Source organism: Lolium perenne, chromosome 7 (assembly GCF_019359855.2).
Source record: "Lolium perenne isolate Kyuss_39 chromosome 7, Kyuss_2.0, whole genome shotgun sequence".
Classification (NCBI taxonomy): domain Eukaryota; kingdom Viridiplantae; phylum Streptophyta; class Magnoliopsida; order Poales; family Poaceae; genus Lolium; species Lolium perenne.
The window spans coordinates 262268836-262282052 of record NC_067250.2 but is presented as its reverse complement, the minus strand read 5'-3'; the positions used below and the strand labels follow the sequence as shown (position 1 = coordinate 262282052).

The 13217-nt window shown below is 43.3% G+C and overlaps 1 protein-coding gene across 5 annotated transcripts; it reads right to left on the bottom strand.

Moving 5' to 3' along the window:
* Positions 1-4597: 4597 nt before the first annotated feature.
* On the bottom strand, positions 4598-11262 carry LOC127312999 (uncharacterized). 5 transcript variants are annotated; one of them, XM_071823707.1, is made up of 13 exons: positions 11033-11262; positions 10457-10561; positions 10182-10318; positions 9527-10095; positions 9353-9438; positions 7801-9224; positions 7557-7702; positions 7382-7444; positions 7194-7285; positions 6696-6841; positions 5262-6172; positions 5141-5182; positions 4598-5015 (listed from the first exon to the last, which is right to left on the bottom strand). In XM_071823707.1, exons 1-3 carry the CDS (start codon positions 11258-11260, stop codon positions 10289-10291), a joined length of 363 nt encoding a protein of 120 aa, XP_071679808.1. In that variant the 5' UTR covers positions 11261-11262; the 3' UTR covers positions 4598-5015; positions 5141-5182; positions 5262-6172; positions 6696-6841; positions 7194-7285; positions 7382-7444; positions 7557-7702; positions 7801-9224; positions 9353-9438; positions 9527-10095; positions 10182-10288. The 5 variants fall into 5 exon arrangements, with proteins under 5 accessions (XP_071679808.1, XP_071679807.1, XP_071679810.1 ...); XM_071823706.1 differs by having other exon boundaries at positions 4598-5182; XM_071823709.1 differs by having other exon boundaries at positions 4598-6172; positions 7194-7288.
* Between the last annotated feature and the right edge of the window lie 1955 nt (positions 11263-13217).

Below are 13217 nucleotides of genomic sequence, written 5' to 3'. Positions count from 1 at the left end.
CATAATAATTTTCAGAGGCATCATGAACAAACTCAACAATATAAGTATCACATAAAGCATTCTTATTCACATGCATAAAAGTATCATTACTCTCCACATAAGCATAATCAATTTTATTAGTTGTAGTGGGAGCAAATTCAACAAAGTAGCTATCATTATTATTCTCATCAAGTGTAGGAGGCATAGTATAATCATAACAAAATTTACTCTCCATAGTAGGCGGCACCAAAAGACCACTATCATTATAATCATCATATATAGGAGGCATATCATAATCAACATAAACTTTCTCCTCAATACCCGGAGGGCTAAAGAGATCATTTTCATCAAAACCGACCTCTCCAAGCTTAGAATTTTCTATATCATTATCAACAATGGTGTTCAAAGCGTTCATACTAATATCATTGCTACTAGCATGCAAATAAGGTTCCATAGGTTTTTGAATTTTCGCATTAAACCATTCATGTCTTGACTCAGGAAATAGTTTGAAAAGCTCACAGATGTTTTCCATTATGCCTTACTAGTGTTTAACAAGAAATAAAAAGATGCAATTGCAGGATCTAAAGGAAATAGCTTCGAACGCTCACACAACGGCGCCAGAAAAGTATTTAGTTACCTGGGACCGGAGTATGAGTGCCTTTTACCTTTCCTCCCCGGCAACGGCGCCAGAAAAGTGCTTGATGTCTACGGGTGCTTCTATTCTTGTAGACAGTGTTGGGCCTCCAAGAGCAGAGGTTTGTAGAACAGCAACAAGTTTCCCTTAAGTGGATCACCCAAGGTTTATCGAACTCAGGGAGGAAGAGGTCAAAGATATCCCTCTCAAGCAACCCTGCAATCACGATACTGATGACCCACAAGTATAGGGGATCGCAACAGTCTTCGCGGGTAGTAAAACCCAATTTATTGATTCGACACAAGGGGAGACAAAGAATACTTGAAAGCCTTAACATCGGAGTTGTCAATTCAGCTGCACCTGGAAACAGACTTGCTCGCAAGAGTTTATCAGTAGTAACAGTTTTATAGCAGTAGCAGTAGTGAAATAACAGCAGCAGAGTAACAAAGACAGCAGCAGTGATTATAGTAAACAGCAGGATTAAAATACTGTAGGCACGGGGACGGATGAACGGGCGTTGCATGGATGAGAGAAACTCATGTAACAATCAAGCAGGGCATTTGCAGATAATAATAAAACGGTGTCTAAGTACAAAGCAATCAATAGGCATGTGTTCCAATTATAGTCGTACGTGCTCGCAATGAGAAACTTGCACAACATCTTTTGTCCTACCAGCCGGTGGCAGCCGGGCCTCTAGGGAAACTACTGGATATTAAGGTACTCCTTTTAATAGAATACCGGAGCAAAGCATTAACACTCGTGAACACATGTGATCCTCACATCACTACCATCCCCTCCGGTTGTCCCGATTTCTGTCACTTCGGGGCCATTGGTTCCGGACAGCGACATGTGTATACAACTTGCAGGTAAGACCATAAACAATGAATATCATGATGAAATAATAACATGTTCAGATCTGAGATCATGGCACTCGGGCCCTAGTGACAAGCATTAAGCATAACAAGTTGCAACAATATCATCAAAATACCAATTACGGACACTAGGCACTATGCCCTAACAATCTTATACTATTACATGACCAATCTCATCCAATCCCTACCATCCCCTTCAGCCTACAGCGGGGGAATTACTCACACATGGATGGGGGAAACATGGCTGGTCGATGGAGAGGCGTCGGTGGTGATGATGGCGATGATCTCCTCCAATTCCCCGTCCCGGCGGAGTGCCAGAACGGAGACTTCTGGCTCCTGAGACGGAGTTTCGCGATGTGGCGGCGTTCTGGAGGGTTTCTGGCGACTTCGACTTCCTCCCGTGCGTTTTTAGGTCGAAGGCCATAAGTAGTCCGAAGGAGGGCGTCGGGGGCCAGCCGAGGCCACCACACACTAGGGCCGCGCCGGCCCCTCCTGGGCCGCGCCGGCCTAGTGTGTGGGGCCCTCGTGCCCCCACCTGGCTTGCCCTTCTGGCTCCGCCAATATTCTGGGAAAATAGGACCTTCTGCATAAATTCCGAGGATTTTCCTGAAAGTTGGATTTCTGCACAAAAACGAGACACCAGAACAGTTCTGCTGAAAACAGCGTTAGTCCGTGTTAGTTGCATCCAAAATACACAAATTAGAGGCAAAACAATAGCAAAAGTGTTCGGGAAAGTAGATACGTTTTGGACGTATCAACTCCCCCCAAGCTTAGCTTATTGCTTGTACTCAAGCAATTCAGTTAACAACTGAGCGATAAAAGAACTTTCACGAACACATTTGTTCATATGATGTAAATATTCTCATGCTATGGCTAATACTTAGGCAGTTCATAATAAGATACATGCAAATAAGATCATCTAATAGCTATGTCAATCATGTAAAGGTACCAACAATTAATAATAAGCATCATGAATCATGTATATAAGCAGGATTGCAATGTTCATAAAAGAGTATGATAGAGTGGTATCTCGCTTGCCCATATTTGATCAGCAAAACATAAATGCTCAGGCACCTCTGAAGTTCATAGAAAGACTAGAAATAGTGATTGTCAAAGATAAAAGCATCAAAGTTATACCACAATCAATCATATTTTGAGACAAGCATATTACACTAAGAATGACAGTTGTGCTCTCAAGAAAGTACTCAAAGAAAGGATGGAGACTCAATGTAAAAGTAAAAGATTGACCCTTCGCAGAGGGAAGCAGGAATTAACATGCACTAGAGCTTTTCATCTATTATATAATTAAAACAAAAGACAAATAACGGCTCAGATTTATCACTTGAAAAAGAATGGCTCAGATTTAAAAGAGTCACACACAAAACGCATAATCAGATTAGAACGTCCGCCCCGTGTTTATTCAAGATACGGCTGACCATCCAAGATAAAACCTATTTATCAAGCTGTCGTTTAATCTACCGCCGCCTCTCCTACGACTATCGTCGCTGCCGCCTCTGCTACGCACATCGTCGCCGTGCCGGATGGCTGGTCGCGTTGCCGGAGGTATCTTCCGTGGACTCTTGCTTCTCTTCGTCCGTGCGTGATGCTACGCCTCCAGCTATCTTCCTCTCGGCGTCCTCTATAGCTACTAGATGACCCGTTGCGCTATCGCGCAAATGGCAGAATCTGTACATGAGTTACTAATTATGTGCTTCCAAAGCAAGAAATGGCTAAATCAGTATGCCAATGGATGCTAACATATATGATGGTAATTTAACAATTAATTTATTTCCGTGCTTAAATCTATATTTTTGGTGATTCTTCATGTCTTTGCCCCCTATACACATATCAAATATGACGCTGCCTCTATGTACAAATATTCACAAACTTTGACATGTTCGGAAAAGGCCGGACACAGGCCAGAAGTGAAGCCATGTGCTACAAATGAACAAAACCAAAGTTCATCATGACATCCAAAGCAATAAAATATTCACATATGATGAGCTCCTAGAAAAACATGGTAATAATCAGTAAGTGAATACATGGTGATAATCAGAAAAAAAAAACGCAAAGACACTTATAGAAAAATAGCTCATATAGCAGAGGATACTCAATAAGTGAAATAGGTGCCCCATTGCGCCCCGGGCCCCGGCGCAAAGGCAAAAGCGAGACAACATTATAACCATAAGTTCTATTGGTGTTATATATGTTTGAGATTTACTGGCTTTAAACCATGAGGCTTGTGATAGGTTCCCGTTAGATACCTATAGCATAGATTCCAACATAAATAGATAGAAATATGTACTGCTTTATCTAATATTAATTTGTCATAAGTATATTACAAAACATATGCGGTGGAATTTCAATATATATTCAACCGAAATTTAGTGTCCTGAAGTCAACAACACTGCATAAAACAGTCATATGAAAGGATGAGGTTAAAGCTCCTATGAAACAGTTGAAGCTAAGGTTCAACAATACGATCATGCAGCCAACAACGTTGCATAGGACGGTCGCATGATCGGATTGGGTTTAGCATGGATAGACAAACACGTGTGCACCATATGTGGCAAGCAATATGAAGCTTCAAAAGTAGATCGATCTTGGCCATCAGGGTAGAAGGTCTGATGGATTATATTCACATGTTGAGCAAAGGAAGCATGCAAGGTCATGCATCCCGCCTGCAAAATAGATTTCATCTCAACAAAGAGTAGTTCTTCTGGCTTCTGAGTGCTTGAACTCGATAATACCAAACTGAAAGCATCAACAATACCATTGGAAAATTGAAACGGGAAGCTCACATAATAAATACAAATGACCCACATCTTCAAAGGGTAGTATATTTTACATATAAACTAATTGCGAAAAGCATAACTTATTTCATTTTTATCTATGGTTTGTTAATAAAGACGCAAAGGCAAAAGTGAAACGGTATTGCAACCGTCAATTGTAACCATCATAATATATTACAGAATCGAAGTGGTGGACTTCACATTCATTCTATGGAAATTTTGCGAACATTGCCCTGCGGGCGACAACATTGCATAATCAGGTCGAAGCTCTTACGAAATGGCTGAATCTCTCGGCCCACTGCTCCACTCACGCAAGTATCTGATTCAAACTTAAATTTATTGCATGAAAAACTCATATTTATAGCATAAATTACTACCAGACCGTCTCATCATGTACAAATTCACGAGGCGGTAGCCAACCTGACAAATCACACTGGAGAAACCTCACTTCAACTCTAACTCCATCTTTGAGCTTGGTCTGCCGGTGAACATCACGTTGGACACCGGTGGTGGAAGACGTAAGGAAGCGAGGGGCGGTGGCGATGAAGCTTAGCTTCCTCCGGACATTGAGATTCCTCTGTTTTTTCTGTGTTAACAGTAACATGGGATCGAGTTCTGTCAGAAGCTCCCGTTGGTGCACTGGCATCAGCTCTGCATGCCGCTGCCCATAGTTCCCCAAGCCCCTCCCATGGTCTTCACTGTCCCCTGCTGAAGTTGTTGTACCGCATCGTTTAATTCCTGCAGATGAAAATAGAAGAACATGACCAAGTTCAGGAGGAGGAGATACAAAAAAAAACTGCACAACAAATCACGTGACGTCGTGTGCAAGATTCATGGCGGCTCCCAGAAGACAGAGTGCTCACGGCGGCTCCCAGGCGAGCTCTTGGTGACCGCGACAAGCTTTTCTGAGAGAGATATATCATTTTAGTACAAACAAATAATTAAATAGAAGCAAGCGAAAGTAAGGAAATGGCATAGAAATACCAATGCTTGAGCAGAACACATTTCTTTCATGGCCACACAATCAGATACCAACTCACCAAAGATAAGAGAAGTACCGACAATTTTTTATCTACTCGAAACTAAGAAGTAAATAAATAAGAACAAACAGAAGAAAACTCCATAAAAATAAACAGTGGGTGTCCAACAAACCTTTTTTCCATGAGCGCAAACTTATCCAAGATAAATAAACATCTTTCACCGATTTACATCTTTTCAACAGCAAGAAGAAATACAACAGAAGCAAGGAAAAGCAAGAAAAGTGCGTAGAAATAATGCTTGGCCCGCAAACCTTTACTCCACCTAAATCACACACCAAAGAAAAACAAAGTAGAGGAAGAAACGAACATCAAGAATGTAACGGTAAGCCACATATGGAGAGCGTAGGCGAAAACAAGGAACAAATTGTTAATTAAAACTGTATCCATGGGTACGAACTTGCTAAAGCTGAAACAAGGTTTTTGTAAGAACCATGTATTATTCCAAAAGCAAGAACCAACCAGCTAAACATAAGTAATTGCAAGGAACCAAACAACAGAGGAGTAACAACGATTGGCCATTAAACTCATTAAAGAGAAACAAGGGTTCCAGAGAGATCTACCTTTTTTTCAAAACCAAGCAACGAAAGCAAGTGCAAGGAAGAAAACATCATAGAAGTAACAATCCAAGTGCTTGATAAATAAACTCCAAACCTCTAAATGAGCATTTTTTGGGGATATCAAAGGGGCAAATAATAATTTAACTGGGTCAACTTGCACCAAATGGGCATTTTTTTAGGGATATCAAGTCTGAAAATATATTGGTTAGATCAAACTGGCAACATGGAGCTTCCAGATTCTGGCCTATTAAACCTCTAGATAGTAGCAGCTATCCAAATATCTCTGAACATGAAAAACCTGAAAAAAAAACATTAATCTATGAGCAGGCATCGATAAGCAATTAAGTATTCTGCTGTTCACCGTCTAACAAAACAGGAAAAACTATTAGCCCCTTGCTTCATATATGAAACAATTGTTGGATTGCATATTAGGAAGGGAGTAGATGCACCGGTACAAATTTTAACCTTTTGGGGTTCAAAAGCAAGAGATGATTTTTGAGTAGGGTTTACAGTAAGATTCTAAAACATATCAACATGCAGGAATTCAGGTCGTAACACAAGGCATTTTTAATCAGATTTTACTCTGAAACAGATAGCCGGCCGGCTCATGGATTTGCAAAAGCAATCATCCCCACTCTTAGACCCATAGCAACCTTATAACATATACACATATGAGAAAGAAGCACAAACAAACGGACCAAAGAAGTATAGGAGCAACGTAGACTCGCAGTAAGGAAAATAGAAGATTCTACCAAAATAATTAAGAGTAAGGAGGAAACGAAGCACGAGATAATGCTGCAGAGAAGCAAGGCGAACTCCACCTCAGCCAACTGCCAGCAGCAGCAGCAAGAAACAACCCAAGAGACATTGAGAAGAGAGGCATAGCAGTAGAAGCAGCTCTATGCACGGCAGTGAGGCGAAGACGCCGAACCTCCACCGCTCCAGCCCGCACCATCCTGGACATGGACTGTAGTATATATGTATATGTCAGATGCAAAAAAGTTGAGAAGAACATAATTGAACTCTAATATTTCCTTTAGTTGAGACTCTCTAGTTCCCATTCATCAGTTGCCATTTTCACAATTGAACTCAGTCAACTATTAGATACTAAAGGGATTTATTGAAAGCATAGGTAAATATCCCAGTCAGTGATACTGTCTACTGGCTACAACATCTAATATGGAGACGTTCAAAATAAGACATCTGTATGGTGACAGTCATTGCAGAGATAAGTACAAAATTAACCAGTACTATATAGAAAGAGTAAACCTGACAGGCCATGATATTAAGGATTGCCTATCTTGTACCTTTCTACTCACCTTAATTTTCCATCTCACTCTATGGCTAGAGTACTGCCGTATGTCTGCTCACTTTCAGAACAATCACACATTATTGTCATAACTCGCTTTGCCTGCTAAACCAAAGCAGAGCAGGAGCTTAGATTTTTTAAGGAGATAAGTGAAAACGCCAATCTGCACACAATAGAGATCATTGGATCATTCGTTACCTTTCACTTTTTCCCCACGACTTGATTCATTGACAATTTTTCAGCAAGCAATACACTGCAAGGCTGTCACAATATGGCAACAATATTAATTCTTGAAGGGATAAGAGAATTAAACTGTGGAACAGAACTATCGACCAAACTGAGAAAAATCAAATAGATAAGAAGATGCATATACCTGCGGAGCTGCTGTAGATGGTGAGATCGTTGACAAGGAAGCCCGGCTCTGGCAGAGGACACCCGTCCCCATGCTTTGCTGGGATCTGGGTGACCACCACTGCTCGTCGGCGTGGTGTCCTCTCCACCAATGGCTGCTCCATGCAGCTGCAACGGTCCAGGTGAAGAGATGTTGCAGTAGATCATCTTGAAACTTGAAAGAAGGGGAGGAGGACGACGTAGCCGGCGTGGAAAGATTCGCTCACCTTGGCTCACCATTGATTCACATCGCCCGATCCGGCGCTCCGACGCACCAGAGAGGGCGACCACCCTGTGGGTAGAGAGAGAAGACCGCTGGGGCGGCGGCTGACGCGGCCACAGCCTGATGCCCGCGACCGGCGGCTACCATGGCCTCCTGGCGCTCTACGCAGCGGCCCGAGCGAGGCACGAGGCAGCGGCGCCCGCACTGCCTCCCGACCATGCTTCTCCAACGCCGAGGAGTCCGAGCCGGTGAGTCTGCTCCTCCCTCATCGCCGTTGCTCACCTCCTTGTCCCCTTGTCTGCGGCATCCCATAGATATATGTAAGTAAATTTCAGGATCAAACCATGGATTAGCAAACCTCAAGCAATCATATATGATAAATAAGAATTAAAGACCAAACACCACAAAACAAGTTATTGCTACAGAAAGCAGACTACTGCTACATGAACTCTCTTATTAGGTTATATGGGCTGCCCACTCATTCTCATGACATGAAATGATCGATTATAGTTTTTTAAAAAGTAATGGGCATCACCATATTTAGAAGGTTCGCTCCTAAATGCAACATATCAACTTAATGTCATGTAATAAATGTTAGAGGAAATAGAGTAAGATCAAGTAATTATTGTGACACCTTTGCATACTTGTTTACAATACTAAGCATATCTATATTGGCCTACATAGCATAGAACGGAATGTAGATAACTCAAAACTATTATTTTTAAGCACCATATTGATAGGGATAAATAATAAATGACTAATAATACCTACATCAGATCAGAACAAGAAGCCAATGTATATTTCACAACCAGTTTTCTTGCTACTACAACATGTACCATCTATCAACATGCAGCTCAGAAAATAGATCTGGTATGGCACAATATGCACCTATAGAAACAATGTAAAGGCTACGAATCAGGTGGGAAGATCCATTCCCACTACGAACAGATACACAGTCAGGGATAATTCAGAGAGAAAGATTGAAATCACATATACCTTGTGCTGGGATACTTTCACTAATCAGGACTGCAAATTACGCTAAGCTACTTCAGAATGCAAAATTCAGTATCAGCATAAATATAGCAATATATAATACCTAGGAGAGTTACTCAAAACACCGTTGCTCTAAACAAAAAAGAATTATTCAGAGCAGTAACATTATCTGCCTAATAATGAAGGCATTTCAGACTATTGAGCAGGTCAGAGTACATGTGTTATCCAAAACTTATCTGGCTGTGTGGACGCTGGATGGTGATACAGAACTTTTCTGCTCTTTTTCTTGCTCACATAGCATCACATCAGAGGAGAGATTGAAGCCAGCCGTGGCTGGGAGACAAAGGAGGACGGTGGGGAGACAACAACACCAGCGCTATGGCCGGTCCGAGCCAAGTTGCCTCCCTTGCTAGCATCCACGGACCCCCGCCTTCTCTGGCCGATGACGTGCATTAGAATAGTCCAGAAGTTAATACATGCCAAGTTGTCCTTTTCCAGTATATATGTTGACATCAGTCTCAACTGAATCAAGTAAATGACAAAAAGAGTAGTAGCTAGTGTACCTGAATCCAGCATTGTGTGGGTGAGATGATGTACAACCTAACAGCTAGAAACAATGCCGGCAAATCCCGAGACTTAAGTGATAGTCCTAGAAACAATATAAGAAAAACAAGTTCAGAATAAGTTAGAGAGCACAAATTCAGTTTCTGATGGCACAAATTCAGTTTCTGCTGTACCATCAGACACGAAGACAGAACCACAGTATCAATAGTAGGAAATTTAAACAACAAATGACGCTCCACTTAGGTAAGCCATGCTTGCAGCCTCATTGTAACCCATGCTTGCAGCCTCTGTCGCTAGCTTATACACTCAACTCTGTCAGCTGTAACAGAGTTGGTTAATAGAATCTGTAACATTCAACAATACCAACTAAATGATCTCTTATGAAGAAAGAAAAATTCAGGTAGCATTTCTGTGAATAGACAGGAGAGCAACAGAGTCAAAATAACGGAATGGAAGAACAAATGATAAATCAGGTGAAATAATTTCAAGTAATATTGGTTTTAAGTACTAAAAAGTTCAAACCCTGATGAGCAAACCACTCAAGAATTGATGGAAGGGAGATGATGACCAGAAATTCATAATTATAGAATTACCTTGCTATTTCAAGATATGTAGCAGTGCGTCATAACCAAAATTAAAATTAGAATCAGTTTGACATTCTTTCCTCTAAATATGAAATACTACAAAACAATGCTTACCCCTCTTTTTTTTTTGGATTATTGTTCTTCGGCATGTTCTGCAGCTGTCAAACAAAATGTACCATCAGCCTATGTCACAAAGTTATATATGTGGCACTAATTCTTTTAGCCTGCAATGCATACATCGAACCTGGAAGGGTCAAACACCGTTGGATTATTTTAGATGGTTGGATCATAGTATATAGACCTCGTGTTGGAATTGAAAATCCTATCATTTTTTTATGTGGAATATTGTTGTTACTTGTGTCTCTGTTGAATAGTAGCTTCCTGCAAGCAGAAATAATGAATCAACAAAGTTTAGTTAACCTGGCAGTCCTTTAGAGCTACTCTTGGAAACCAATAATAATAACCAGTTGGTTGGAACTACATAATTCTGCAGCTAAACAACTACTGGGATGAGCTCACCCTGATGTCTGGACCGTGCCCGCCGTTTCCACTCGACGCATGGCGCCGATGGTCTTGAACGCTGCTCACGCCGATAGGTTGCGGCCCCTCGCTGCAGCTCGTAACCTACAAAGCAACAACACAGGCACATATCAAAATACCATCACAAAAACGAGAGAGGGAGAGAGGAAGCAGGAGCTTGAAGTATATAATTAGATAGCTTAATTACCTTATTTACCACATGATTACATACAATACTAAGCATATCTATATTGGCCTACATAGCATAGAACGGAATGTAGATAACTCAAAACTATTATTTTTAAGCACCATATTGATAGGGATAAATAATAAATGACTAATAATGCCTACATCAGATCAGCACAAGAAGCCAATGTATATTTCACAGCCAGTTTTCTTGCTACTACAACATGTACCATCTATCAACATGCAGCTCAGAAAATAGATCTGGTATGGCACAATATGCACCTATAGAAAGCATGTAAAGGCTACGAATCAGGTGGGAAGATCCATTCCCACTACGAACAGATACACAGTCAGGGATAATTCAGAGAGAAAGATTGAAATCACATATACCTTGTGCTGGGCAGGAAATATCACCGGGAATGGAGAGGAGCGGTGAGTCGTCCTGACTTCCTGGACCTGCAGGGGATGCGGCCGTGCATCGTTGTGGGGCATCGGCTGATGCTGCTTCCTATGGCCCAAAGGGAGGTGACTGCAGGCTGAAGCCGAAAGGAGGTACGAGGGGAGAGGGACGAGGTTGCAGATGCTTCTCCTGGGCAGCAAAACGGTGGAGGCGTCCATGGTGCTGAGCACAAGGATAAGCACCCAAAAATCCACACATCAGCCTGCAGGCCACGGTAGTCGTCCGAGATCTAAGCTGCAGCAGCGAGCTCGCCTCATACCTCGTCCCGCGAGGTCGTGGGTGCCTGGGAGGAAACGAGCATCCAACAGCCGCCGCCGCCCTTGTGCTCCCTGCCGTCGCTCCGCCGGAAGAAGACCTCGAGGGCGGAGGAAGAGGAGAGGACGGGGACGAGGAGAGGAGTGGGCGTCGCCGCTAGCCTCACCGCAACTCCGGGGCTCGAGGAGGCGGAGGAGCGCCGTCCGCTGCTTCTTCGCGGGTCGTCCTCGTCGGGTGCAGAGGCAAGGGATGACGAGGCGGGGGAGGCGCCCTTGACCGGAGATCTCGAGCTCCGCCGGCCGTGGATGAGCTTCTCAAAGCTGCGCGCCGCCACCGCTCTCTGCGTCGCCGCCCGACTCGGTGTGCTCTCATAATCTTGGCACGGCGACGCCCGCGACCCCCGCGACCCCCGCGACCGGCGGCGACCATGGCCCTCTACCAGCGGCGGCGGTCGTGTCCGCGCTGCCTCCTTATGCGAGGCACGAGGCGGCGGCGCCCTCGCTGCTTCTCTCCAGCGCACAGAAGAGGAGCGGTGAGGTCCGGCCCCTTCCATTCTGGCCGCCGCCACCTCCGGGGGCTCCCGTAGGAAGAGAGGATGGGGAAGAGAGAGAGGCAGGGATTGGGGGAGGAGAGACCGATCCGGATGTAGGGTTTTCACCGCTTTCCACGGAGCAACAACTGAAACGAGGGACGCAGACGAGTTCTAGCTGCTGCCTCTTATCACCGGTCCCACAAGAAAACAGGCCCACACGTCATAGACTGTGAACAAGCTGCGGCGGGTAAACAAAAAATTACCGAATCCAGCTGCTGTCATTGACGCGGGGGTGGAGAGCTACAGTATTTTCAGCCAATGGACGATCACGATGGATTTGCCCCCTTTGGATGGCTTGGTTGGCCGGGTCATCTAGGAGCTTTTATAGGAGAAATGTACTGTACAGATTGTTTACTGTTGGCGTTATCCCGATGCAAAGGTATCACGATAATGTGCAATAGGTTTGGCCGGGTCAAACTCGATCTTATACGTTTTGCCGATGCCAATCACTGCACCTGCTTCGTCCACTCATTGGACGTGGAAACTGAAGTGTAGGTTTCTGTTGGCTGGACGTAAACGAGTTTCATGCTTGAATTGGCAGGTTCTATTACAATCTTATCTTTTGCCCTTTCCCTGGCTATGTTTCAAATACTTTTCAGTTTTCTAAGCTTGCCACAAATATAATTATACAATGATCAAACTAAATAGAGCATGCACAAACACGTTAGTGCTTATTTTGAAATTTTACTATAATTCCTAAAAATAGTATTTTGGTTGTGAAAGTGGTAGTTAATTATTAGGTGTTTGCAGGCATGTATGGGGCCTTGACCATAAATTGTACTGAGTATTAGGCAAACACAAAACCCTTTTTGCTAAATCTGAACGTAACTCCAGATTGTAGATCACAACATTTAACTCCTGAATTTCATTCGACTATATTCCGTTATATTGATAAAACTGCAGCACATAAAGGACTTTGGGTAAGTGCTATTCTCAACTCTCAAGCGCGCTGGCGGGGCGGCCTTCGCCAACATGGCCGTAGGGTATAAACAACATTGATGCTGCCAACAGGAATGGCATCGCCATCGGCAACACAGATGTGTGTAATTACACTCGACTGAACTTATTTAAATTCCTGCCATGATATGTAGTATAGCTTTTTGTTTCTCTAAATCCTGAATCTCTTAATAACTATCATCATCGATGGACATAGGGGTTCTAATGGAGACAACGACGCATCTAGCGGTGTGGCTTTCAGTACGTGTCTGCAGGCCGGAGGATTGTGGAGGCCGACCAGTTCATGAGGGATGGACTCTACGACGGATGGC

What these genes read in the sequence shown, in the direction of transcription:
- LOC127312999 (XM_071823709.1), bottom strand. Translation starts at nt 11,260, where the DNA reads ATGGACGCCTCCACCGTTTTGCTGCCCAGGAGAAGCATCTGCAACCTC. An exon ending in TATTTCCTGCCCAGCACAAG is followed by an intron (nt 10,562 to 11,032) that starts GTATATGTGATT and finishes GTTGCTTTGTAG; the next exon opens with GTTACGAGCTGCAGCGAGGG. An exon ending in GGCACGGTCCAGACATCAGG is followed by an intron (nt 10,319 to 10,456) that starts GTGAGCTCATCC and finishes TTCTGCTTGCAG; the next exon opens with GAAGCTACTATTCAACAGAG.